Source organism: Glycine soja, chromosome 7 (genome assembly GCF_004193775.1).
Source record: "Glycine soja cultivar W05 chromosome 7, ASM419377v2, whole genome shotgun sequence".
In the NCBI taxonomy this organism is placed as follows: Eukaryota; Viridiplantae; Streptophyta; class Magnoliopsida; order Fabales; family Fabaceae; genus Glycine; species Glycine soja.
In genome coordinates, this window is record NC_041008.1 from 18,555,010 (window position 1) to 18,579,588 (window position 24,579).

Consider the following 24,579-nt stretch of genomic DNA (forward strand, 5'->3'; position numbering starts at 1 on the left):
GGTATTGGTTGAGGAATTTTAAATAGAAAATTTTTATATTGAAATTTACTACATTCAAAATGTGTTGGAAATCATACCAGAGAGACATTAATGACAATTTTTTTAATGATAACTTGGTGCCTTTAAGAAATAAGAAGGTTAAATATATACTTGGATTCTTGAACTTAATTTGTAGATCCATTAGATTTAGAATGGACTTAATTAAGAAGGTTAAGTAAAAAACTAAATTTGGAGCGAGAATCGGGTCAAATAGAACCCGGTTTGAGTCAGCAGTAACTGACAATTGTCTTTGTTTATTCCAACTAGTTTATCACTACCACTTAAAGGATCGATAACCCGTGTCTTTTTCTGTGTATCCAAGGCATCTTCAAGCTCTGAATCTGCAATGGCTTCTCTACTCAACATGGTTTCGGTTCCACCAAGAATATCACCAACCTCACACACCAGAATCGCTTCGCTTCAAGCTCGACCCGTTTTGCCACCCTTTTCTGTCTCATTTTCCAGTAGGTGGCTCACACCACCTCTTTCTGGTTGCTCTTTCAGTCAACTCTTGTGTGTTCTGAATACCCTTTTGGCCCTTCTTTTATTTCCCCATCTTCAATGTGCTAACCAATCATGTTCTAATAGTTTCTTAGCGACCAAGATGGTCAAAGTTGCAGTTTTTATGCTTTTTTGATGTGGCTTGTTTCAGTGGATTTGAAATTCTTGGTGTTTTTATGGACATTGCAGGGAGGAGACTATCAATTAGAGCAACAGAAACTGATACCAATGAAGGTGTTTTGGTTTTTTTTTTTGGTTTGGTGGTGCTGCTCATTTCCCATTATTTTTGTGTTTCTCACAGAATTTTTTTTTTTTGCCCCAATTGGTGGGGTGTTTAATTTGAGCAGTTCAATCTCAGGCACCGGGTGCAGCGCCATCTAAAGATGGTTCAAGCTTCAATCAGCTTCTTGGTATCAAAGGAGCTGCCCAAGAAACAGTGAGTCTACCTCAACTGTTCTGCAATTGCAATTTTCTTTCCATTATCTGATGTAGATTTGTTGATTGCGTAACTACAGTCATAGAATCAGTCTAAATTCAGAGAATTGCAATCACTTGATTCCTTGGGCAGAAATTTTGCTTTTGCGTGCTTGTGTGTGTTTATAGCAGTTCATGGCTAGCCAAAAAGCCTTATATATAGTCCCCTAAGTGATTGGGTAACTACAGTCATAGAATCAATCTAAATAAAGAGAATTGCAACAATTTTATTACCAAGTGACAAGGTTTCAACTTGCAGTTGCGGTTATGATTTTGTTGCTCTATTTGATATTGTGAAAAATTGCAGGCAAATGTCATCTGAAACCTTTCCACGTGATTCCTTGGGCAGGAATTTTGCTTCACAAGTCAACTAAGAACCACTAAATTAATAAATTTGGTGTTGGTTTAAATTGGTTGATGAAAGTATTATGTGTCTGTTTTAATATGTCAAAACGTAATTACAAATAGTGCTTACTATTAGCAGAGTGTAGTACAAGGACAAAGTGGCATGAATTAGATCACATAGTGAACTTTAACTATTTTCTTTTTAGCTTACCTTAGAATAGCCTGGGTTGCTTCCATAAACTTTTTGGGTAATCTCAATCTGCAAAGGCTTAAAGTAGGTGAAGACAATAGGTTTTCATAATGGCATATTTAGCAATTGATAAACTACTTTATATTAAATAGGCACTTCCTTCCTTTGAAATCAAGGTTTGCAAATTTCTGTTAGACACATAACTAACTGGCTTTCCAAATGGCTATTCCGTTTAACCCGTGAAATATGTAAGATACGATTGAACTGATTGAAGGGTTGGGAAAAAAAAGTGCCATCATTTGCAACTAAAATGGTGAACCATGCATGATGCATCATTGGTAAACAAGCTGATATGAATCTAAATTCCTAAACTGATCTTGTAGGAAATTGTCTTTATATTGTTATTTGCAAACTCTTCCAAAAAATTTGCTGACTTCACTGGTGCACTGTATATTAATCTGAATATGTGTCTTTTACAATCCACCAATGCCCATTAATCTATTCTTATTTTCGTACACATTATTGAAAATTTATTTTAATATTTTGAGACATGGTAAGCTTGACTTTGGTTCTAAATTACTAACAATTACATTTGCAAGTTTATATAGCTTTGTAAAATTATGCAGTTACCAGATAACTGTAAATTAATGCAGTTATTAGATAACTTTTTTTTAAAAAAATATTGTGTTTCTTAATTGATTGGGTAATATATGGTGCAGAATAAATGGAAGATTCGTCTTCAACTCACAAAGCCTGTCACTTGGCCTCCGTTAGTTTGGGGTGTAGTTTGTGGTGCTGCTGCCTCGGGTACTAAATTCTATCAACTAGCATAATGTTAAAACTTGACATGCATTTTCACAAAAATGTTTGGTCCTTCATATTAATGTGATAATTGTTTACACATGTTCAAAGTTCTATATTTAATGCTCCATCCTTCATGGTATAGAATCTTATATTTTATTTGAGACAACTTCTTGAAGTCCTCAATCTACTATGATCTCCGGTCAGGAAATTTTCATTGGAATTTTGAGGATGTTGCTAAATCAATTGTGTGCATGATGATGTCCGGCCCATTCCTGACAGGATATACACAGGTAGTGTTTTTTTCTTATTTATATAAAGTTTTGCCAGCTGCTATTGGATGGGAATATCTCACTGACATAAGTATAACTTTGAATTATTGGGTTGTTAATTTTTTAGACTCTGAATGATTGGTATGACCGAGAAATTGACGCAATAAATGAACCTTATAGACCAATTCCTTCTGGGGCAATATCTGAGAATGAGGTATGTTGTAAACCTGAGACTGAGATGCCTTTTCCAGTTGCCATGTTTCATTTTTATTGTTTTACCTTTTGCTCAAAATCTTGCAGGTAATCACTCAAATATGGGTGTTGCTGCTTGGTGGTCTTTCTCTGGCTGGTATATTGGACATATGGGTGGGTACAATACACAATAGTCTCATGGTCGTTTTTTATCAGAAGCTTGATTGGTAAAAGTATTCTCCTTTACAGGCAGGGCATGATTTCCCTATAGTATTTTACCTTGCAGTGGGTGGAGCCCTACTGTCTTATATATATTCCGCGCCTCCTTTAAAGGTAGTTTTTTTTTTTTTTTAAATGTCCTGATTTTTTCTTTATATTTTCTATTTCTCTTGCTTATTTTGATCATTTGACCAAGTTCTACATTTCTTTCTAGTTAAAACAAAATGGATGGATTGGAAACTTTGCCCTTGGAGCAAGTTACATTAGCTTGCCATGGTGTGGTATCTTCTACTTCGATAAACTCTAATTGCTATAGATTTAAACTGTTATCGTGGTTATGCACATGTTTTCAGTTAATCCTTTGGTTATTTGTATACTGAGATAAATGAGTTGCTGAGCAAGAATGGTTCTTAGCTTTTATATGCAATATGCATGGCCAATATCTTTTTTTTTACAAAATATTTTTGTATAATATAATTAAAATATTAAGTGGGTGGGCCATGGTGGCATACATTACTACATCTACTTTTCCCAGACACCAGCAAGTGGAAGCCAGCTGCACTACGCCGCCCTTTTTATACAACTAGAGAAATGTTAGCATACTTTTAATACACTATTATCGATTGAAATTTATTGGCAAAACACAATTTTGTAGCTCCTACATATTTAATGAGTTTCACTTATTATTTTTTAATTTTTAATAAATTTTAGTCAATAACAATGTGTTAGTAGCACTCCAACAACAATTAAGCCTTTCTCCACTTGGTAGGATGGGCGACATGGAGCTCTTTTTATAATATATTAAATATTATTGCTTTTGGATGGCATTTTACTTTTGGAATGTGGCAATTATTGCTATAAAAGCATAATTGGGTTAATCCTACATTTCATCAACAGAGAATTATGATTAAACTGATCCTTTTTTATTTACTAATAAGTGTTAAGTTCTATTTTCTGGACTTGCACTGTATCTCAGAAGATCTTGATTGGTTTCTTACTGACAGGTGGGCAGGTCAGGCTTTGTTTGGAACTCTTACACCAGATATAATTGTTCTCACACTCCTATACAGCATAGCTGGAGTATGTAATATTCTACATGGCACTTTGTTGGATATGAATATGATAATATGCCAAATAAGAATGGTTATTAATACTGTTGTTGTATCACATTGCAGTTGGGAATTGCTATTGTCAATGACTTCAAAAGTGTTGAAGGGGATAGGGCTCTAGGGCTTCAGGTCTACTCTATTGTCCTTTGCCTTTCAATAAGAGTACTCTGAACTCATTCATGTTTTAGAAATTCTAATCATGTACAGTCATTAAAGTAGCTTCTACTGACTTTTGTATTGGCTACCTTCTTTGAGTAGTCTCTTCCAGTTGCTTTTGGTTCTGAAACTGCAAAGTGGATATGTGTTGGCGCTATTGACATTACACAATTATCTGTAGCTGGTAAATTTTGATCCCTCAAATATATACAAATAATTACTCTATATACAAACAAAACAGTTAGAAACTTATCACCATATTTACTTAATCATTATCCTTGTCCTTGTTTATTACTTGTAGTTTTGATTTTTGCTTTTATCTTTTGTCTAAACCATATTTGTACTTGGTTATAACCAAGATGGCCATTTTTTATTTTGTCAGTCACAGTTTGTAAAGTTCTATCTAAACTTAGGTCTCAGAAAAACTCTAGCACTGGTTATCATAAATTGTTGGCATCAGCATGACCGGTGATTTCAAATTGACAAGTAAAAGCAATATTATAATCAACACCGAATTAATATTGGAAACCAGGTTTTTAGGATAGGTTACGAGGATTTTGTGCTTTTTTTTCATATGATTCATAATTCAGTATTTCTCATTATAAATCATTATTTTGTAACAAGAAATGCAAAATGGATTTAAATTGTAACATATGGTTGCAGGATATCTACTTGGGGCTGATAAACCGTTTTATGCGTTAGCTTTACTTGGCCTAATAATTCCACAAGTCTTTTTTCAGGTAAGTACAGAATTGCACACATGTTAAAATATTGTATACAATCATGTGACTGCTGCATACTCGCTAAACCGTTCTTTCTAAATTTATGTTAGCATCTCACTGGTTCTTATCATCTTGTGCCTTGCAGTTCAAGTATTTCCTCAAGGACCCTGTGAAATATGATGTTAAATATCAGGTACATATTGACCTTAAATTTAGCTTCTAAGCATAACAAAATGGAGAAGTGGCCAAATGAGCAATGCCCTATGACAATGACATCTTTTTAGAGTAAATTATTCTAAACTAATTGAACACTCGTGTTTGCAGGCTAGTGCACAGCCATTTTTGGTGCTTGGTTTGTTGGTTACTGCTCTAGCAACTAGCCACTGATCTTTGATGTGCAAAAGTTGCCAAAGGGGCATTAAATTCATAGAATAAAGATGAAGGGAGCCACCGGTTAGAAGGATAAGAGTGGCTTCTCTTAGGTACCTGCATTCAAGATTTGTGGCATAGCTTTTGTTGGCCACCCTACATTCAAGGAGGAGTATGACCTAGGCTTGTCCAGTATTGTGTTTTTTTTTTCCTTATCTTGTTATCCTCTTTTCCACTTGTTCAAGTTTTGATTATTTTAGGATGAGAAGGGGTTTCTTTTTAGGAAGCTTTAAAAGACAATAAATTGTACAAAGGGTAGACACATACATGTTATTGTTCCCTTGAATCTGGGACCCTTATGTTTGGCCCATCATTGATTTGAGATGAAAACGTGAAACTTTAGTTATTGTTCTCGACTCTTCATCCGTTCCACCACTCACGTTATTGAGTTCATTACAGAATTCATTTAACATGTATTTACACAACTTACAAACAACACAAAACTTGATTTTATTGCATGATGTCCATTCTTCCACATTGATCAAATTTATACACTACTAAAACATGCCTTGATTGTGTAATATGTATCCGGCCTTTCAATCTCATTAGTTTCTCTCTACCCTCCTTGTTCCTTATATTCTAAATTCAACTTCCTTAAGACCACTCTTAAAAGCTGCTTGATGGAACTCAAACGTTTAAAAATAAGAGAACATGTATTATAAGTAGTAAAAGAGTCTCCAGTGATAGTTTAACACTTCCTACAACACCATCATGATAAGCATGATCCATTTCTTGCCCTAAGATAAAGACTACCTAAGGTTCCTAAACCTAAATTAAATACCTACCCATTCCTACCAAACAGGAGCATCAAAACATATATTTTGTAGTACTAGTCTCCTACACATATTCACTACTACATCGAAACACATATTTGCTAAAGCAACAACATAACACTACTTGCTCAAACATGCTTTATTTATTCTTAAACTTAGACTCATCGATGTCTATGCCTTCTTCTTCAGCACGCTCTACACCAGACTTGTCCATGGTGCTGAGGCCTCCTTTGCGTCCCATTTCTTGGTACCCTTCTCTCCCCATCTGCTCCTTCCTCGTCTGCCCTCCTTTGGTTCCCATCTCATGATACCCCTCTGACCCTAGCTGCTGTTTCCTCGTCTGCCCTCCACGGTTCCTTCCTACAAATTCATTCACATCATAAAAACTCATTTTTTATAAAGTAAACACAAATACTTCAATGAAAAAAATTGACAATTAACATGTATGTTCTTGATAAAGGAATTTAGTTCAATTGGTTAAACAAGATAGGCGAGTGTTATTATAAACGTAAACCCCTTATCCCTTAATACCTGTATTCGCCTGTATCTGATTCCTACATATATACGAGTTATACGAAATATAATTTGTAAAACAACAGATAGATTTTAGTGATTTAGGAATATAAATGCACAAGTGTACTTGCAATCGCTACAAGTGCAATTAAATTGTGATGATATATAGCAGCAAGCTGCTCAAATACGTGACTAGAAAAGCTAATCAACATGCATTCCCTATTATTATATAACCATTGAATTTGAAATTTATGGTTTAAGAAAAGACATATTAAATAGTTAGATTGAAATGGAAACAGATCCAACAACTAGTTCATTTGTGCTTGCACAATTGGTGCGCATAAATTGGGTATTAACCTGTCAAACCGATTGTTAAGGAAATATGATTCAACAATCGTATAGTTTTAACGGGTAAAAAATAAATTAGACAATCAATTCATAGCGATTGGGCATAGAGCGAGAACTTAGGATTTCTCTTCTCCTCTCTCTCTTTTCAGTTTGATGTCTTTCTTTCTTTATTTTTTTAATTGTGCTCTTATGATTATGTGTGAGTAATCTACTTATTTTAGGATTGAGGCTAATGTCACTGAAGTATATAGAGATTGAATAATGATAATTCATCTTATTGAAAGATATACAATCCATGAATATTGTCTTCAGACTATACGGGACAACAGTTTGAAGATTCCATCATCAAATGACTATTTGACTATCTAATGGAAAATTTGAAGACTATTTTCATCTCAAGATCGTTGAACATTTTTCTATAATTGCATAAAACGAAATCAATAAAGTATCAGAGTCAAACTTTGGACACATAACAATCTCAAGTATTATGTTTGACATATAAAAGTAGACATGACAATATATATAATCTTGCAGATAATTAAAGTAAGTTTATTACATAAAAGAATGGAAAAATCTATCTGCTTTAAAAATAGTACAATGACAATGTTTAAAATAATTAAAAGCACGATAAATAGATCCAATTTTCATGATTGTGTAATTTTTTTCGCAATTATAATAATGTACTCAAATTACTTTTCTTTGCCACTTATTTCACGCAATGACTATAAATTCAATATGTTTGCAGAAAAACAAATAACAAATTCAATACATCTAACTATTAAATCATGTGATATTTTCTTGATGATTATGTCTATCTAATTTTAGATAAAAACAAAAATTTATTGGTATGCAATTTTATAATTGAAAATGTTACAAGTATACCAATAAATGCTACTAGCAATATTTTTAGACAATTATGAGTGAATTGAATTTAATTAATTAAGAGAAACCTACTAAATTTTATTATTTACGATAAAATCTTAGTAATAATAGAAAATTTTTAAAAGAGGATATTACTAGCAATTTTTTTCCATTTTAGTGCTAATTAGACAACTGATTGGCCAAAAGGGCAGTATTTTACAAACAAACTACTAAACTATGGCTCTTTTGAATCATTTTACCAAATTGAGGCAGTGAACACTAAAATTCTAATCTGACTAGAGTTTCCTGTTACATATCATTTTTTTTTCCTTAAAAAAACAAAGTTTATTTTAGGTTTAATTATCCATTTAATTTTTATAATTTCCAAACTTTTCCTTTTTAGTACTTATAATTAATAAGTGAATTTTTTAGTTCCTAAAATTTAATAAATAAATTTTTTTAATTCCTGGAATTTACATTTTAATTTCTAAAAGGTGTTTGAAATTCTTAATTCTGTTAGTTAAAGAATTCTAACGATAAATTTTTTAAAAATTAAAATATAAACTTTAAGATTAAAAAATTCATGACCATATACATTAAAATTAATAAATTTAAAAGCTTATAGCTAGATAGTTAAACCTTTATTTTATTAATGTTAGGTGGTGTTCATTTCAGACATTAAATTGTTAATAGTGATATAAAAAAATGTTATTAACATTGCAGTGTCTCACATGACATTAATAAATCAAAATTTAAAGAAAAAACTTAGGTAACACTAAAAGCTCTAATCAAAATGTCAAACGGTAGTTTTCCAGTGTTGTTTGTCTCCTTTTAGTAAAATAAAATATAATTTTTGAGTTTTATTTGGTTAAAATAAACAATAAATAAACACACCCCTTTCTTTTTAATTATTTGATTTTACTGTTGTTATAATTATAATTTTTCATTCACTTTCTATTCATTTTTATTTTTATCCAAATAAAATTGGGTGTTCATAATACATATATTTGTAAGTTTGGATAGACCAACTTATGTGTGAAGGCGTATTCCTAAAAATTGGAGTTGAGTGTTTTATATACGACTATTTTCGTTCCCTTGTCAAGAAAATAAAACCGATAGATATTAATAAATCAAAATTCATTTTTTTTTTTAAAAAAAACTTACGTGATACTGAAAACTATAATCAAACTAACAAATTTTTTGCAATAACTCTCTCAATTTAATAAAATGTGTCAAAAGAGTCTAGCTCCGAAACAGCAAGAATTTTCTGAAGTTGAAAAACAAAGCTAACAATAACGTTAAGCAATAACGCATGCCAATTTAACAAAAAAGTGACGTGTATCAGAGTATGTGTGTGTCTCTATGGGACTAAAAATAAAATACGTATAAAACGAAGCGCGTTTAATATTTGGGTGGTCTCATATTTGAGAATTTTCTGAATCAATGTAGGATAAATAATCATTTTTATTTTTCAATGAGTAATTTATTAATAAATACGTCTTTAAAAGATAAAAATACAAAATTTAATTCATGATATAAAAGGTGTGACAAATATATTTTTTTTCATCCTTAATAAAGTCGCTTACGTGGTACAAAATTTATCACTTACATGATTGTATTGTCAGCATAGGGACATACAAATATATTCGGAAGTTATTAATAAATTGTAACTTATTATTATTATTATTATTATTATTATTATTATTATTATTATTATTATGTGTTTATAATTTACTGTTATTCGTTTAGTACTTATATAATATATTTTTGAATTATTTTTTAATATCTATATTATTATTATTTTGATTTCTTCGTCAAACCTTAATATTTACTGTTAAAAAAATTTTATCTTATATTTTATAATTTTATTAAATTTCTACTAAATTTCTCACTTTTAATTTTTAAAATTATTTTATATCCCAATTTCAACTTAAGTACTCTAATATTTAGATTAAAATTAATATGTCAAGTGTTTCGAGTAAAAAAAAAACAAAACGAGCACATGACCAAATTTATTTATTTATTTTTTATAAATAATACAATCAATTATTTTTTTTAAAAAAAGTCACAGGAAATTTAAACTAGATAGAACTAAAGTAAAATTATAAGTTTTTTTTCTTAATCAATAAAATGTATATATATACCTCAAATATGATAAATATGCCTTTATATTGACACAATTTATGTTGGTAATTATTTTAGTGACAAATTTATCCTTTAGTGCCACGTAAGTGACTTTATTAATGGTGACGGATGAAAGTTAATGACAATATATATTTGTCGCACATTTTACACTTCCAAAAATTAAATTTTATATTTTCATCTTTCAAGTATCGTATTTGTGAACGAATTATACTTTGAGGACAAAACTAAACTGATTGTTTATCCATCAATGTATTGTATCATATGGGGTCCCATCTCCTATGCCCCTATTTAACAAGACATAAGAGCACACACCAACGAACAATTCTCAAACAGAAAAGCACTTATTCTCATATCAGGGAAGCCAGAAGCAAACATGCCTGTCCCGAATTCCACTCATTTCACTTCAATGAGGTTAGTACTTAGTGTAGTTTTGTCTATAACCAGTGTTATTAGATTTGTCTAGGTCCGGCAAATTCAACCAGTTAGACCGAAAACTGGATTCAAGGCCGAGCTGATACAATTACTTGATCGTTTATGATATTAGCCCAGTGATACGTCTTCAACCCAGCGTTTGAACCGAATAAATCGGTCCGGTTCGGATAAAATTGTTTATAAATTATAACTACTCTATTACCACAAATATGTTGCTATATGTTCTTTCCCATAACCTTATTTGACGATGATTCTAGTATTCTGCTAACTTACCATTTCACCATCTTTTACAAGCTTCATTTGCACACCCTGCTAATTATTTTACCCGATTTCTTCTTTCTATTGTTGACCAATTTGATATTTTTGGTTGTGTTTGTGTTTTCAATCGTATTCTGCATTGAGCTTCATTTATTTCTAGCAAAACTGCATCATAATTCTGGTATGTCTAACTTTTTTTTTAATCTTTTGTCCCTTATTGAATGTTCTTAGGGACCAAGTGGACAATTTATTCAAGGAATTGAAAGAGATCCATGACAAATTCTTAGCACTGATGATTTCCTTGGTTGCAGCAAAAAACAGTGACACGGGAAATTCTTTGTTCGCAAAACAACACAAGCTGATGATGTCTTTGGTTTTGGCCCTTGTTCTTTACTCCTTCTTGGCTACGCTTGGGACAATACTTCATACACATAATTACCGGAACACAAACCTTCTTCTTCCTATCATAACATGTGCTATGCTTATGTTGGGAAGTGTTGTTTCAATTCTGGCTTTGAGTTTCATCTCAAGCACCCTTGCTTGGATGACTTTGGCCATCTGGGTTGGAATATTCACATTGATTGCTCATGAGTATGGTGCTCTTAAAAAAATTAAGAGTTGGATTAAGGGTCACATCACATGGGACTAAGGTTGATGCTTCTCTGGAGAAAGTACCATTGGCAAACTCTGATTCTATACTCTGTTCACATGGAGTTAAGAGTTTCTCAGTTCTGTTGTATTTTGTGGTTGTTATGCTTTTTCTTTGTTTTAGTTTGAGTTTGGATCCTAGATTCTTGATTCAGGAAGCATCTGTAGTCGAATTGATGAAAGTAACTCTTCTTTGTAATGCTTAGTCGATTTTTATTTTATCTAGCTCTTTGTATTATTAATGGAGTAAAGAATGCCAAAATGGTTGATTTTGATATTATTTTTTTTATTAATGCTCGTGTATATAAGCTTAACCGTCCTAAAAGTTGAAGAAGATTGAAAAATAGAAACAGAAAAAGAAAATTGATTTTGAAAGAATTAATATTAAAAAGTTGATTTAAAGAAAATAATACTGGATATAAAAGAATTGATTTTATTTAAATAATATAACAGAATCATTGTTGAAGTACAGGTACATGAAATCCTAATCACATATTTAGACTTTCCTAGTTTACTACTGATGCAAATGCCATTCATAGTTTGACATTCCTATTAAATCCAACGTTTCTAAATTTTTATTTGGCAAATTTATATTTTTTAGTCTTTTAAGTTTAATTGCAATATTATGAATTATGATAACCGAATATGTATAAAAAAATGATAACGGATTTGTGTACGTGTTACTGAAAAAATTGTTAGATTTCCTACTGTGTTGTTTATTTTATCAAAATATATCCCAACAATGTTTTTTTCCTGAAGTGTTCATATCATTTCACTAATAAGAACATTAATATAATCAGTTAGATTATCAAAAGTTTTGGGACTAGCATAGAATTGAGACGTCCTTGTAAGACAATTCATTAACAATGTTAAGAAAAAGTTGTCAAATATGATATTTTACACCGTGTGAATGCACCTTCCCATTTTTTTTTACTTAATTGTGATTTTAATCTCCTTTTAATTCATGATCTACTATTTTGATCATTTTTTTTTGCAATTTTATTCTCTAAATTTTAGAAATCTATAATTTTGATCTACTCTTAAATTTATTTCTACATTGATCATTTAACGGTTGATTAATTATGTGTCAGTATTTTGATGAGGTAGAAATTAATATTTAGTAATTAAATTAAATAATTAAATAAAATATAGAAAATAAAAAAAAATATAAAATTGAGTATTGAATCAAAATGGCATATTTTTAAAAATTTGGAAACTAATATTGCGGAAAAAATAAGGTTCAAACTTGTTAATAAAAAATTAAGGGAGACTAAAATTATAATTTATATTTTTTTATTAAAATCATTAGTCATTAAATATAAATACACAGTGCAGTTCCATTAAACACTAAGTTTAAATTTTATTATTAAAAAAAACTGGCATTTATGGTTATCAATAACTATAGAACCTAGTTTAAAACAAGTCCTCCGAACACACAAGAATAATTTCGTGAAGTTGAAAAATGAAAAACAAAAGTTAACATTTACCAATAATGCGTGCCTAATTTACAAAAGAGTTTTGTTCTTAATGAGCTGAGTAATAATGACTGTGATGCATATGTGTCTGCCAGAGGTAAAATAAAATAAAAATATATATATAATGAGTGATTTTGTTTAAACTTATAATAAATAATTTAAAAAAAAATAAAAAGCGCTTATTTAATAAGCATATAGTCATAAGATTTGTTCTTCAAAATAATCAGAAAACTATTTATTTTGAATAGAAACAATTTAGACAAATAAAATATAAAAAACTATTTTTCATTAAAATAAATACACAAATAAATTTAAACAAGTCAATATCTATAAGGAAGCACTTTTAGTACTTGGGGGGCCCATATTTTGAAATTTTGAGTCAATTGTATTCTTTGGTTTCCCATATCATCAGCCTCCATATTAAACATTCAACAGTTTAACACCAATTAACAATTCTAGCTCAAACGGAAAAGCACTCTATCTCATCTTAGGAATAATTAATAAAGTTCAAATATATAAAATTAAAAGAAACAAAATATACATATTCTAATGTAATTTTTTAAAATGAGAGATGTCTCCTGGCTGTAATGTATATCTGTCACTGCTTTCTATTATTCACCAATTGAACATTTTTTGTTTCTAGCAAATTAAGCTGCATAATAATCTAGTATGTCTAACTATTCTAAAGTTCAAGTTGACATTCAACAAGAACTGGAAAATTTCTCAAAGAAAGATTTTGTGACAGTGAAAGAGAGAAATCAATTAACGATGGCCTATTGGTCTGTTTGGCATAAAACACGTTTAAAACGAAAATGTTTAGAACGTTGGGAATAAAGCAGAAAAGTTGTCAAACTTTGATTTTGTTAGTATTTGGCTACTTTTCATTCTAAGTTACCAACAACTACATATAAATACTCTCATCGTAGCTACATCAATGAACCACTCTCATTCCCTCAAACAAAACCGAATCATTTGTTCACTGCTCAGAAGTTTAGCAACTAGGAGTAAAAAAGAAATCAAGAAAGAAAAAACAAGACATGTCTGCTATGGATTCCATTCACTCCACTTCAATAAGGTCAGTAATAATCAGTATATAATTATTACCACTCTATATATCCCAAAAAATAGTTATTCATGCCTTTTACATGCCTCACTCACACACCCTCTTCATTTTTTTTAATTTCCTTTTTCATAAATCTATTTTGTCTTAATGAATGTGGTTAGGAACCTATTCAAAGAGTTGTCAGAGATCATTAACAAATTCTCAACACTGTTGTTTGCCCTTATTACATCAACATACTCTTTGTTCATGAAATAGCCCAAGCTGATGATGCTTCTGGGTTTGAGCATTGTCGTATACTCCTTCTTGGTGATCATTGAAACAATACTTCAGAAACATAACATAAATCTTCTTCCTTTGATAACTTGTGCCATGCTTATTGTTGGAGGTGCTGCTTCATTTCTGGCTTTGATCATCATCTCATTCACTGTTGCTATTATCACTTTGGCCTTGTGGGTTGGAATTTTGACATTGTTTGTGTATATCTATGTTGTTCCTCAAAGAAGCTCAGGGTTGCTGCCTCTCTAGACAAAAGCAAACTCCGTTCACACTTGTTTAGTGTCATTGTTTCTCAATTATGCTTTGCTTGGTATTTTTTATGGTTTCCTTTTTTTATGATGAATTTCTACTCGAGTCAGAAAGAATCTATTATTGGATTGATTGAATAAGCTTAATGGAGGGTGCTCACTGCTCAGTTATATTTCCACTCAAATGTTTAAATGAAGATATGAATGCAAAATTGATGTCAGTCAAAAAATAGAAATGATGGACTTGAGGTAAATCTCACACAAACACAAATAAATGGTAAATCTGACTTCTTTACGGCAGAAATCATGTCATGTAACTCGTACTTAACTTTTAGTGCAAGTAAATTTGAGTAAATGATGATTATAGTTTAATATATGGTTGAATTGTTGAAATTAATTTAGGCATACATTATTTTGATTCACCAATCCTACCGAGGGATTGACCACATTATTTTGCATTGACTGTTCATTTATTGAAATTTCCTGCATTACTGGCCTGACAGGTTGGGATACCCAAAGCATCCCCAACTCAAGTCAAAATCACATTGATAACTTTCATTAGTAGTTTTTAACATGGGATTCAATTTTGATATCATATGATTGGGCAAAATATTGACCATTTCATGATTATTATAATCAATATGTTGTATAAACATTATTAAAGTATCATTAGAAACTCCAACCGAAATCATATTACTATAACTTGTTATCCTATCTTAAGTAGGAACTCTCAAATTTCTTAACTGTTTAGTACTATTCATGACTACTGCCCCCAAGTTTTCAATGCCTATTTGTTCTTTCACTAACCATGACAGGTGGCATGACAAGCTGACTTTGAAGCATGGGCATACTTAATTGTGGGATGTTCATATCACCAAAAAATTGTGACATACTTCGCAGTAAAAAATGATGGAATATTGGTATTTGTTATCGTACTATTTTGTGGCAAAGTGATCTCGACAAGAGATGTCTAAACCTGCGAATGTGTCACATTTTCGTCTATTATACATTACTAGAAAAATGTTTTTCTACGATGGTTATTTCGGACATTCTACATCAATTATTAACCGTCATGTAACCAACGTCGTAGAAAGTACAACATTTTCTACGACGGTTCTAAGCTAAAAACCGTATTAGAAAAATATATTTCTAAGACGGTTATTCAGAGAACCGTCTTAAAATCTATATATTCTAAGACGGTTCTTCATAGAACTATCTTAGAATGTATTTTTTTTAAAATATATTGAGGATTCTAAGACTATTTTTCAGAGAACCGTCTTAGAATGCGTTTTTTAAAAAAAAATTAAAAACTATTTTTTTCCAGATGTATTCCTCACAAATGAATAAAAAATTCAACTAAAAAAGTAACAACACTAGAAGTGGACATCTAACTGATTTGCTGTATTTTCTTTTACCATGACATGCAACAAAGTAAATAAGTAATCTTATTCGTTGAGCATAATACAAAATCAATAAATCTAAATCATTCATGCAATGCCTCACATCATAAATCTAACTCGTTTTGATGTTTCAAGTGCTATGAGTTCTGCTATTCCAGTGCCAGCTTGCAACCACAAACCATACAATTCATCCACAAGGACATGGAATATATAATAGTTATTTGTAAGGAAATGTAAGTGAACAATTCAAAGTTATCTGAATATCTGATGATGTTCAATACTCTCTTTTTATTCAACACCTTTGTACTAACAGGAAATGATTGAACTTTCTTATCTCCAAGAAACAATGAAGAAGGACACATGGTATTAACTTACCTCTCTAGCACCAAGGAACAAGAACATGTGATCAGTCAAGTCTCCCCCAACCAATTTCAGAGCTGCAACTAGTCCTGCAAGGACCACTGATGTTGTTCCCTGAAACAAAGTGGATAGGATATAAGGGATAATTATCCGTTACCAAATTGAAAACAGACATTACTTTACTTAACTTGAATATCATCATTAAAGACCAACCAAATAAGTAATCTTATTCGTTGAGAATAATACGAAATCAACTAACATATAGAGGAATCAAATTAAACTAAACGCTTGGGAGATATTGATGCCAAAAAATAAACCTAAGGTACATCACAAGCTGCATGTTTACTCATCTTCAATTTGATGGAAGACCATTTTCTGATTTTAAAAATAGACTTAATTGGCCTAAAAAACTAAACTTAGAAAACCAAAATGGCACATAATTAATTTAGATTAAAAGAACCAAAAGTACTCGTCAATTGCTTTATTGGAGAACTAATCAAATAAGTTTAATAAGTTTTATTTATTACCCTGGACTAATGAAATTGCTAAATTTTAATCATTATATTTTAAAATAAAAAATATTTTTATATCTATTTTTAAGTAATAAAAATGTTTAATGAAATATAGTATTTTTTATTCTTAAATTATTCGTCATAGTAGCTAACAATATAAAAAATCTTATTCTATTCAAAATATGAAAAAGTATTTACTATTTTCAAATAATTAAATATTTAATAAATTATATTTTTACTTAGTAATTAATTATTATTGTTTGGATGGTCAGCTCTTTTGTTTATTATAAAGAGTTTTTTCTGCCATTGTCTATCAATGGTATCAATTTTGAAAATTTGATTTATATTTGAATATGATATTTTGAAAGCAAGTTTGATTTTATTTAGTTGGTAAATAAGATCCAATAGTATCATTAATTATTTTTAGAAATAAGATTCAGTTAAGTGTATTATAATAAAATATATTGTTTTAATTTATAAAGAATAATAAAATATTTTTCGTTTTGCAAATTAATCTTTCAGAAATATACTATCAGAAATTGGATGGTACTTAAAACACATTATTTACATGGAATATTTTGTAAATTATTAATTTACTTATGAAATGATATTATTTTTTACAACATTCAATCAAACCCTCTATGTTTTTAATAAAAAAAATTAAATTAGGAGAAGATATGTCTTTTTGTATGGTTATAGAAGACCATCAACCCCACCAAGAATTTATAAAGTTTAATTTACATATCCTTATCAATAAGAAAAATATGAGAATTGAATTCACCATTTGGACCCCAACAAAATATGCCCTTTTGTAGTTACTACTGCAAGCCTATAAATAAATAGTTACTTACTAGTTACTTGGATCCCATTCACCATTTGGATCCAAGTCTCAGCAGATGCATTTGTTTCTCGAACACTCCCTCCCCCACTCAGCACACCCTGTCCATCAATCATCACATAACTTAATGTATGTCACCTCCATAATAGCAAACACTATTATGCCCCTTATATTAAACAAATCATACTCTTAGATAAGGAAAATAAAACATTACTAACTATTAAGCATAGTAAACTATAGTATAGCATATAAGGCACTAGTATTTGGTTAGAGTTTGGATGAGAGCAATTTACCAATGAAGTACTTCTTCATCACTTGAGGGGTGGAAACACGTCGTTCATACAGACAATTACAATTGGAATGAGTAAATAATATACAACAACAACAATAACAACGCCTTATCCCACTAGGTGGGGTCGGCTACATGGATCAACTTCCGCCATAATGTTCTATCAAGTACCATACTTCTATCCAAATCATTATGTTCGAGATCCTTTTTTATAACCTCTCTTATAGTCTTTTTGGGTCTTCCTTTGCCTCGAATAGTTTGTCTTCTCTCCATCTGGTCTACTCTCCTCACTACAGAGTCTACCGGTCTTCTCTCTACATGCCCAAACCACCTAAGTCTATTTTCCACCATCTTCTCTACAATAGGCGCTACTCCAACCCTCTCTCTAATAGCTTCGTTTCTGATTTTATCCTGTCGAGTCTTACCACACATCTACCGCAACATCCTCATCTCCGCTACACCTACTTTATTCTCATGTTGGCTCTTGACCGCCCAACATTCTGTTCCGTACAAAATCGCCGGTCTTACCGCAGTCCGATAAAACTTTCCCTTTAGCTTGATCGGTACCTTTGCATCACATAACACCCCCGATGCTTTTCTCCATTTCATCCATCCTGCTTGAATGCGATGATTCACATCCCCTTCAATTTCCCCATCATCCTGTATTACAGACCCAAGATATTTAAACCGTGTGACTTGAGGGATAATATGGTCTTCTATTTTCACCTCTGAGTTAGAAACCCTCCTTCTTTTGTTGAACTTACATTCCATATACTCCGATTTGCTTCTGCTTAGGCGAAAGCCATGTGTTTCTAGAGCTCGTCTCCAAGTTTCCAACCTCTCATTCAACTCCTCCCTCGACTCTCCAAGGAGGACTATGTCATCTGCAAAAAGCATGCATCTCGGCGCTATCTCTTGGATTTGTTCCGTGAGGACATCCAGAATTAAGGTAAAAAGGTAGGGGCTAAGGGTTGACCCTTGATGTAAACCAATTGTGATGGGAAAATCGTCTGACTCTCCACCCTGTGTCCTAACACTAGTCGATACCCTATCATACATATCTTGGATAGCTCGAATATATGCAACCCTAACCCCTTTCTTCTCTACAGCTTTCCACAAAATCTCTCTAGGCACTCTATCATACACTTTCTCCAAGTCAATAAAAATCAAGTGCAAGTCTTGTTGGGCCATACGATATTGCTCCATCACCCGCCGTAATAAATAAATCGCTTCCATGGTCAACCTTCCCGGCATGAAACCAAATTGATTCTCAGTAACTTGAGTCTCCTTTCTTAATCTCCGTTCGATCACTCTTTCCTATAATTTCATGGTATGACTCATGAGCTTGATTCCCCTATAATTTGCACAATTTTGTATATCCCCCTTGTTCTTATAGATTGGCACTAACGTGCTTCTCCTCCATTCCTCCGGCATGCGTTTTGACCTCATAATTTCGTTAAAGAGTTCGGTGAGCCACTCAAGACCTCTATCTCCAAGAGTTTTCCACACTTCAATAGGTATGTTGTCTGGCCCCACCGCCTTACCATTACTCATTCTTTTCAACGCTTCCTTTACTTCCTGTTTCTGAATCCGACGGTAGTACTTATAGTTCCGGTCCTCTTCTCTTGTGTCTAGACTGCTAGAGTCATATCCATATCCATCATTAAATAAGTTGTGGAAATACACCTTCCACCTTTCCTTGATATCTTTTTCATGCACTAAGACTTTGCCTTCTTCATCCTTAACACACTTTACTTGATCCAAATCTCTAGTCTTCCTCTCTCTACTCTTAGCAAGCCTATATATAGATCTTTCTCCGTCCCTGGTTCCTAGAGCTTGGTATAGTCCGTCAAAAGCTTGGGCTCTTGCCTCACTCACCGCCTTTTTGGTTTCATTTCTAGCTATCTTATACTTATCCCAAGTTTCAGAATTTCTACACCTAGACCACTCCTTGAAACACTCCTTTTTTACTCTAACTTTGCTCTGAACATTTTCATTCCACCACCACGATTCTTTACCCCTAGGTCCAAAACCTCTAGATTCACCCAACGTCTCTTTATCCACTTTAATAATCTCTTGGGACATCTTGTTCCACATATCATTTGCACTTCCTTGTGATTGTCCACACCAACCCTCCCATATCTTTTGTTGGAAGATTCCCTGTTTCTCACCCTTCAAGTGCCACCATTTGATCCTTGGTGCTACCATAGGACTTCTTCTCTTTGCCCTATCTCTAATTCTTACATCCATAACCAAAACTCTATGTTGGGTAGTCAAGCTCTCTCCCGGGATAACTTTACAGTTCAAGCAATACTTCCTATCAGACTTCCTGATAAGGAAGAAATCTATCTGAGAACATGTCCCTCCACTTTTGTAAGTGATAAGATGTTCCTCTCTTTTCTTAAACCATGTATTGGCTATAGAAAGATCCAAAGCCTCCGAAAACTCCAAGATGGATTTACCCTCCCCATTCATCTCCCCTAGGCCAAAACCCCCATGCACCCCCTCAAAACCTCTAGCCACGCTACCTACATGTCCATTGAGATCCCCTCCTAGGAAAACTTTCTCTCCTTGGGGTATATCCTGAAGTACTCCTTCTAGATCCTCCCAAAATTTTACCTTAAAGTGTTCTGCTAACCCAACCTGAGGTGCGTACCCACTAATAACATTAAAGGTGTCCTGTCCCACTACCAATTTTAAGACTATGATACGATCTCCTACTCTTCTTACATCCACGACATCCTTCTTCCACTCCTTGTCCACAATAATCCCTACCCCATTTCTTGATCGGATTTTTCCCGTATACCACAGCTTAAATCCCGAGTTGTCTAATTCTTTCGCTTTTTCACCTGTCCACTTAGTTTCTTGTAGGCACATAAAATTGATCTTCCTCCTCACCATAACATCCACTATTTCCATAGATTTTCCAGTAAGTGTGCCTATATTCCATGTACCAAAGCGAATCCTCCTGTCATGAACTAGCTTCTTTACCCACACCCGTTCACGAAAATGTGGGAACCCTTGCTTACTTTTCACTACATCCGGGCGGCGATGCAGCGGCTCTTGCTCTTTTGACACTGTACTCGAGCCATACAGCGCGTTGCTTCCGGGCAACGACCTAGCATTCACATTATTACGTAATTGATCCATGTCATAGAGATTCGACAAAGTTTAACGTTGGCTGTCGAAAGCCTAACACAACCCTATCCTTTTATTCGGGCTTGGGACCGGCTAAGAATAGCAAAGCTACCCTAGACAGGATTTGGAATGAGTAAATAATATAAAACAAATTATATTATATATTTGAAAAAACTGAAGCTTAACGAAACCAAAAAAAGATGTAAATTATATAGTCACGTCATTACATTAATATCAAAGAGGACTTAATATAAATTTAAGTTTTTATATAATACACACAGTAAAATGAATCTATCTTTAGGTAAATAGCAAAATAATCTAATACTCGAGAGAGTGTAGGTTTGTAATTAATAATTATCAAGAATTTCTAGCATTGTTTATGATTGATTAAAACTTAGCATTAGAAATACAAGTACTATAAACAAAATTCGCAACTGACCTGGTTGTTTCCTTGTAAAGTATTGGACACATTGCCCTCTACAGTTATGGTTCCAGGACCATTTTTTTCTTGCTTCTGGAGAGACTCAGACTGATGGCTTGAAAGAGGGTGCAGAGAACATTGTAGATGCTGCTGACTACTCTTTTGAATTTGTTGCTGTAAAAGACAATTTACTATATAATGAATACTTTGGGGAAGTCCAGAGGCAACAATTTCTGATGGAATACATTCAAAGTGGTGGAGAAGTTAATCCAAATCAGGCACAGGTGTAGGTGTCTAGGTGATACCTTAAGGAACAAAGAGAGTCAGGATGAGGCAACACTGAGGAACCAACTTGAGCAGGTGACATGTTATCAGGAATTAAATCACCTAGTATGGAAGTAGGAGATTATTCAAGCTCCAACACATGCAAACACATGATCACTACAAAAAAGCAGTGTTTTATATGTGCTCATCAACATGACACCTCTGAAGGAACGTCAAAGTTTCATAGAGATAAAATTTAAGTTTATTTTTTTGGTAAAATGAATATAAAAAAATCAAAAGGATAAGTTTTTCCTTCCAAGAAGTATAGAAATTGACTTAAAGCCTCTAGAAGAATGATGAAAATAAGATAAGTGATGATTAATAGCTTTTACTTTTTGAAGCATAGATTATATTTTTGTATTAGTAGTTAGTACTTAGTAGCTTACCACAAGAATCTGAGGCTTCACGTCAAGGCCTTGCAGCTCAATCTTATGGAGTAGCTCTTCCTCTAAGGCCCTTACTTGATCAAGAATATATACCACCTGTTAAAAAAAAAAAAAAAGCCCCAGCCTCATTGAAGTTATTCAATAAAGAGTATTGTTACAAAACCAGAAAAAAAATGTCATACTTTTGACCATGTTCAGCTATATTCAAGAGTGGTTGTTAGACAAAATAAAATCATTAAAAGATTTAGGAACAAAGTTTTTTACTGCATAGCTTTTTCTTAAATGAAATCATTGAATAGGAGAAATTCCCACCTGGCCTCCGGTGTCTGGCAATCCTAGGACAGCTGCTTGGCCAAAGTATCCACGAATACAGAGGATAACTATGTTGAACATATTTGGAAGCCTGCTGAAAAGTGATTCCAATTTCACTAGACCTGCTGATTCTAGTACCTCAGAGAGCAATTTCATTGTCTCTTTAACCTTTCATGCAGTGTTGCCCCAACCTTTATCAAATCCCTATTCCTTGAACCTGCAGACAATAATACAGATTGTCAATTATGAAAATAGTTTTCCCTTGTTCATATGGTTCCTCAGGCAAACTGAAGAAAAAAGTAAGAAATAATCAGAAATAGAAAACTATATTTTTCAATAGAGAATAAACAGAAAATATTGGACATTCACAATATATGCCCTTCTTTGGCCTCACCAAATAATTATCATACAAGTTCTCATTTTTCAAATTCAAAGTCATATCACTCAAGTCAAGAATGTTTCTGTCAAAGCACTGCATTGGATTAAAGTGAAACATAAAAAATTTCACTTTAGATAGTAGAAATATCCATTCCGCTTTGCTTGTCACAGGTTAATTTGATTAGCTTACTTCACGTAAATGTGAATTTGATTAATACCTAAGAGAAGACAACAAACAAAATTAACATGGGAATTCCAATTTCAACGTAATGTCCAACATGAAAAAATAAATAATGCTAGTCAGTATGAGCCAAAAAGAGATTAATTTGTATTGTTGACACATGGGTTACTGTTATATACCACAGGGAATCCTCAGTCAAATAACCCAAAACCAACTAAAGGCAAATATCCTGTAAAAGGAAACCCAGATTGAATAACAGAAATTACCTAGTGCTTTAGTCTTTGACAATCAGACAGTAAATCCTGCATAAAGATGTTGCCATTTATCATCTCTTCTAGCAGCACTGTGTTGCCCTCCTAATGATGCAACTACTGCCCTAGCATGATTTGCAAACCACTCAGATGCATGAGATAAAAAAATGATCCAGAAAATGAAATGAAACCATTGACTTACCTACTTATGCTTTCAAGTACAACACTTTCTGCTTCTGGTACTAAGTTAGAGCCTTCAGCAAGCAGCCCTGTAATTCGTTACACTTGTTAATACACTGCAAAATATAACATTTAGGTCACTCCAAATGCTGAGGATGATACATAACATTAGAATATAAAAACTCTGTCTCATTTACATATTTGTCAGAAACCTGTAAAACGGAGGAAAAAGAGAAAGCTTTATCAATAAGAAGCAAGACAAAGCAATCACACTCACATAAATCCACAGTCTGCTTAGTATATAATTCCAGTAACTCTTTCGTGCTCAGTGGAGTGTACCTGAGAAGGATACCAAGCACTAAATTTTATAAGCCATGATGAAAGTTACAAACCAATCATCTAACATTAAAGTGCATCATCCCTTGATATTATAATGTCTTTGTAAAATTTCATTTAAGTTGGTACAATTTTGAATACATCTAGAGCTGGACATGTAGCAAAAAAAGATTTTTCTCAAAAGTGGTAACAAATTTATGCAAAACTGGAAACAAGATTCATATGTTATTGGGCAGAAGATTCATATCGATAATTAAAATCACAAATGAACTCAAGATACCCAAGACCAGTTGCTAGCTTTCGGGCCCCCTTTTTGATTGATTTCGGTTGAATCACCAACAAGATAGATGGATGTCCCTTCCAAAAGTTGTGGAGATCCTGCAATAAGTGATTCCCAGGACTCCATGATGTCAGGCCATCTCAAATCAGGGTCCTGTTTCTTGAAGTTCACAACAAGTTGATCATCATCTATATACCTGTCCAAGTCAAACAAATCAACTAAGAAGCCAAAGACTAGAGCCAAATTTTTTCCAAGTACTTTCAAATGCAGAAACCAACCATATTGTTTCGGAGGATTTAACCCTATCAAAAAGAGGATTAGTTTCTATGAGTGTGATGGGAGATCCTGGCCGCAGAATGATAGCTAAAGAGGTATCATTTGTATCAACCGATATATCTCTAGAGCTTCGGACATCCAAACCTCCTATGTTTAATCTTAACTCCATCATCCAAATTTGAAGGCATTTGAGTCGTCAAGCTAATGACGTTAAAGAAGCGCAACCCA

The 24,579-nt window shown here is 32.7% G+C and overlaps 2 protein-coding genes and 1 pseudogene across 2 annotated transcripts; 2 read left to right on the forward strand and 1 right to left on the reverse strand.

Moving 5' to 3' along the window:
• Window positions 1–358: 358 nt before the first annotated feature.
• LOC114419087 (chlorophyll synthase, chloroplastic-like) lies at window positions 359–5,806 on the forward strand. The gene is made up of 15 exons (XM_028384689.1): window positions 359–503; window positions 730–774; window positions 888–976; window positions 2,269–2,356; window positions 2,558–2,643; window positions 2,750–2,836; window positions 2,923–2,988; window positions 3,064–3,147; window positions 3,248–3,309; window positions 4,038–4,113; window positions 4,209–4,271; window positions 4,401–4,482; window positions 4,962–5,038; window positions 5,166–5,213; window positions 5,345–5,806. Exons 1-15 carry the CDS (start codon window positions 386–388, stop codon window positions 5,405–5,407), a joined length of 1,134 nt encoding a protein of 377 aa, XP_028240490.1. The 5' UTR covers window positions 359–385; the 3' UTR covers window positions 5,408–5,806.
• A 4,619-nt stretch (window positions 5,807–10,425) lies between these two features.
• LOC114417810 lies at window positions 10,426–11,707 on the forward strand. Its single transcript, XM_028382855.1, has 2 exons — window positions 10,426–10,500; window positions 11,011–11,707. Exons 1-2 carry the CDS (start codon window positions 10,463–10,465, stop codon window positions 11,426–11,428), a joined length of 456 nt encoding a protein of 151 aa, XP_028238656.1. The 5' UTR covers window positions 10,426–10,462; the 3' UTR covers window positions 11,429–11,707.
• A 4,162-nt stretch (window positions 11,708–15,869) lies between these two features.
• Window positions 15,870–24,554, reverse strand: LOC114419088 (annotated as a pseudogene).
• Between the last annotated feature and the right edge of the window lie 25 nt (window positions 24,555–24,579).

What these genes read in the sequence shown, in the direction of transcription:
- LOC114419087 (XM_028384689.1), top strand. Translation starts at nt 386, where the DNA reads ATGGCTTCTCTACTCAACATGGTTTCGGTTCCACCAAGAATATCACCA. An exon ending in AGAAACTGATACCAATGAAG is followed by an intron (nt 775 to 887) that starts GTGTTTTGGTTT and finishes TAATTTGAGCAG; the next exon opens with TTCAATCTCAGGCACCGGGT. An exon ending in ATAGGGCTCTAGGGCTTCAG is followed by an intron (nt 4,272 to 4,400) that starts GTCTACTCTATT and finishes TTCTTTGAGTAG; the next exon opens with TCTCTTCCAGTTGCTTTTGG.
- LOC114417810 (XM_028382855.1), top strand. Translation starts at nt 10,463, where the DNA reads ATGCCTGTCCCGAATTCCACTCATTTCACTTCAATGAG. An exon ending in ACTCATTTCACTTCAATGAG is followed by an intron (nt 10,501 to 11,010) that starts GTTAGTACTTAG and finishes GAATGTTCTTAG; the next exon opens with GGACCAAGTGGACAATTTAT.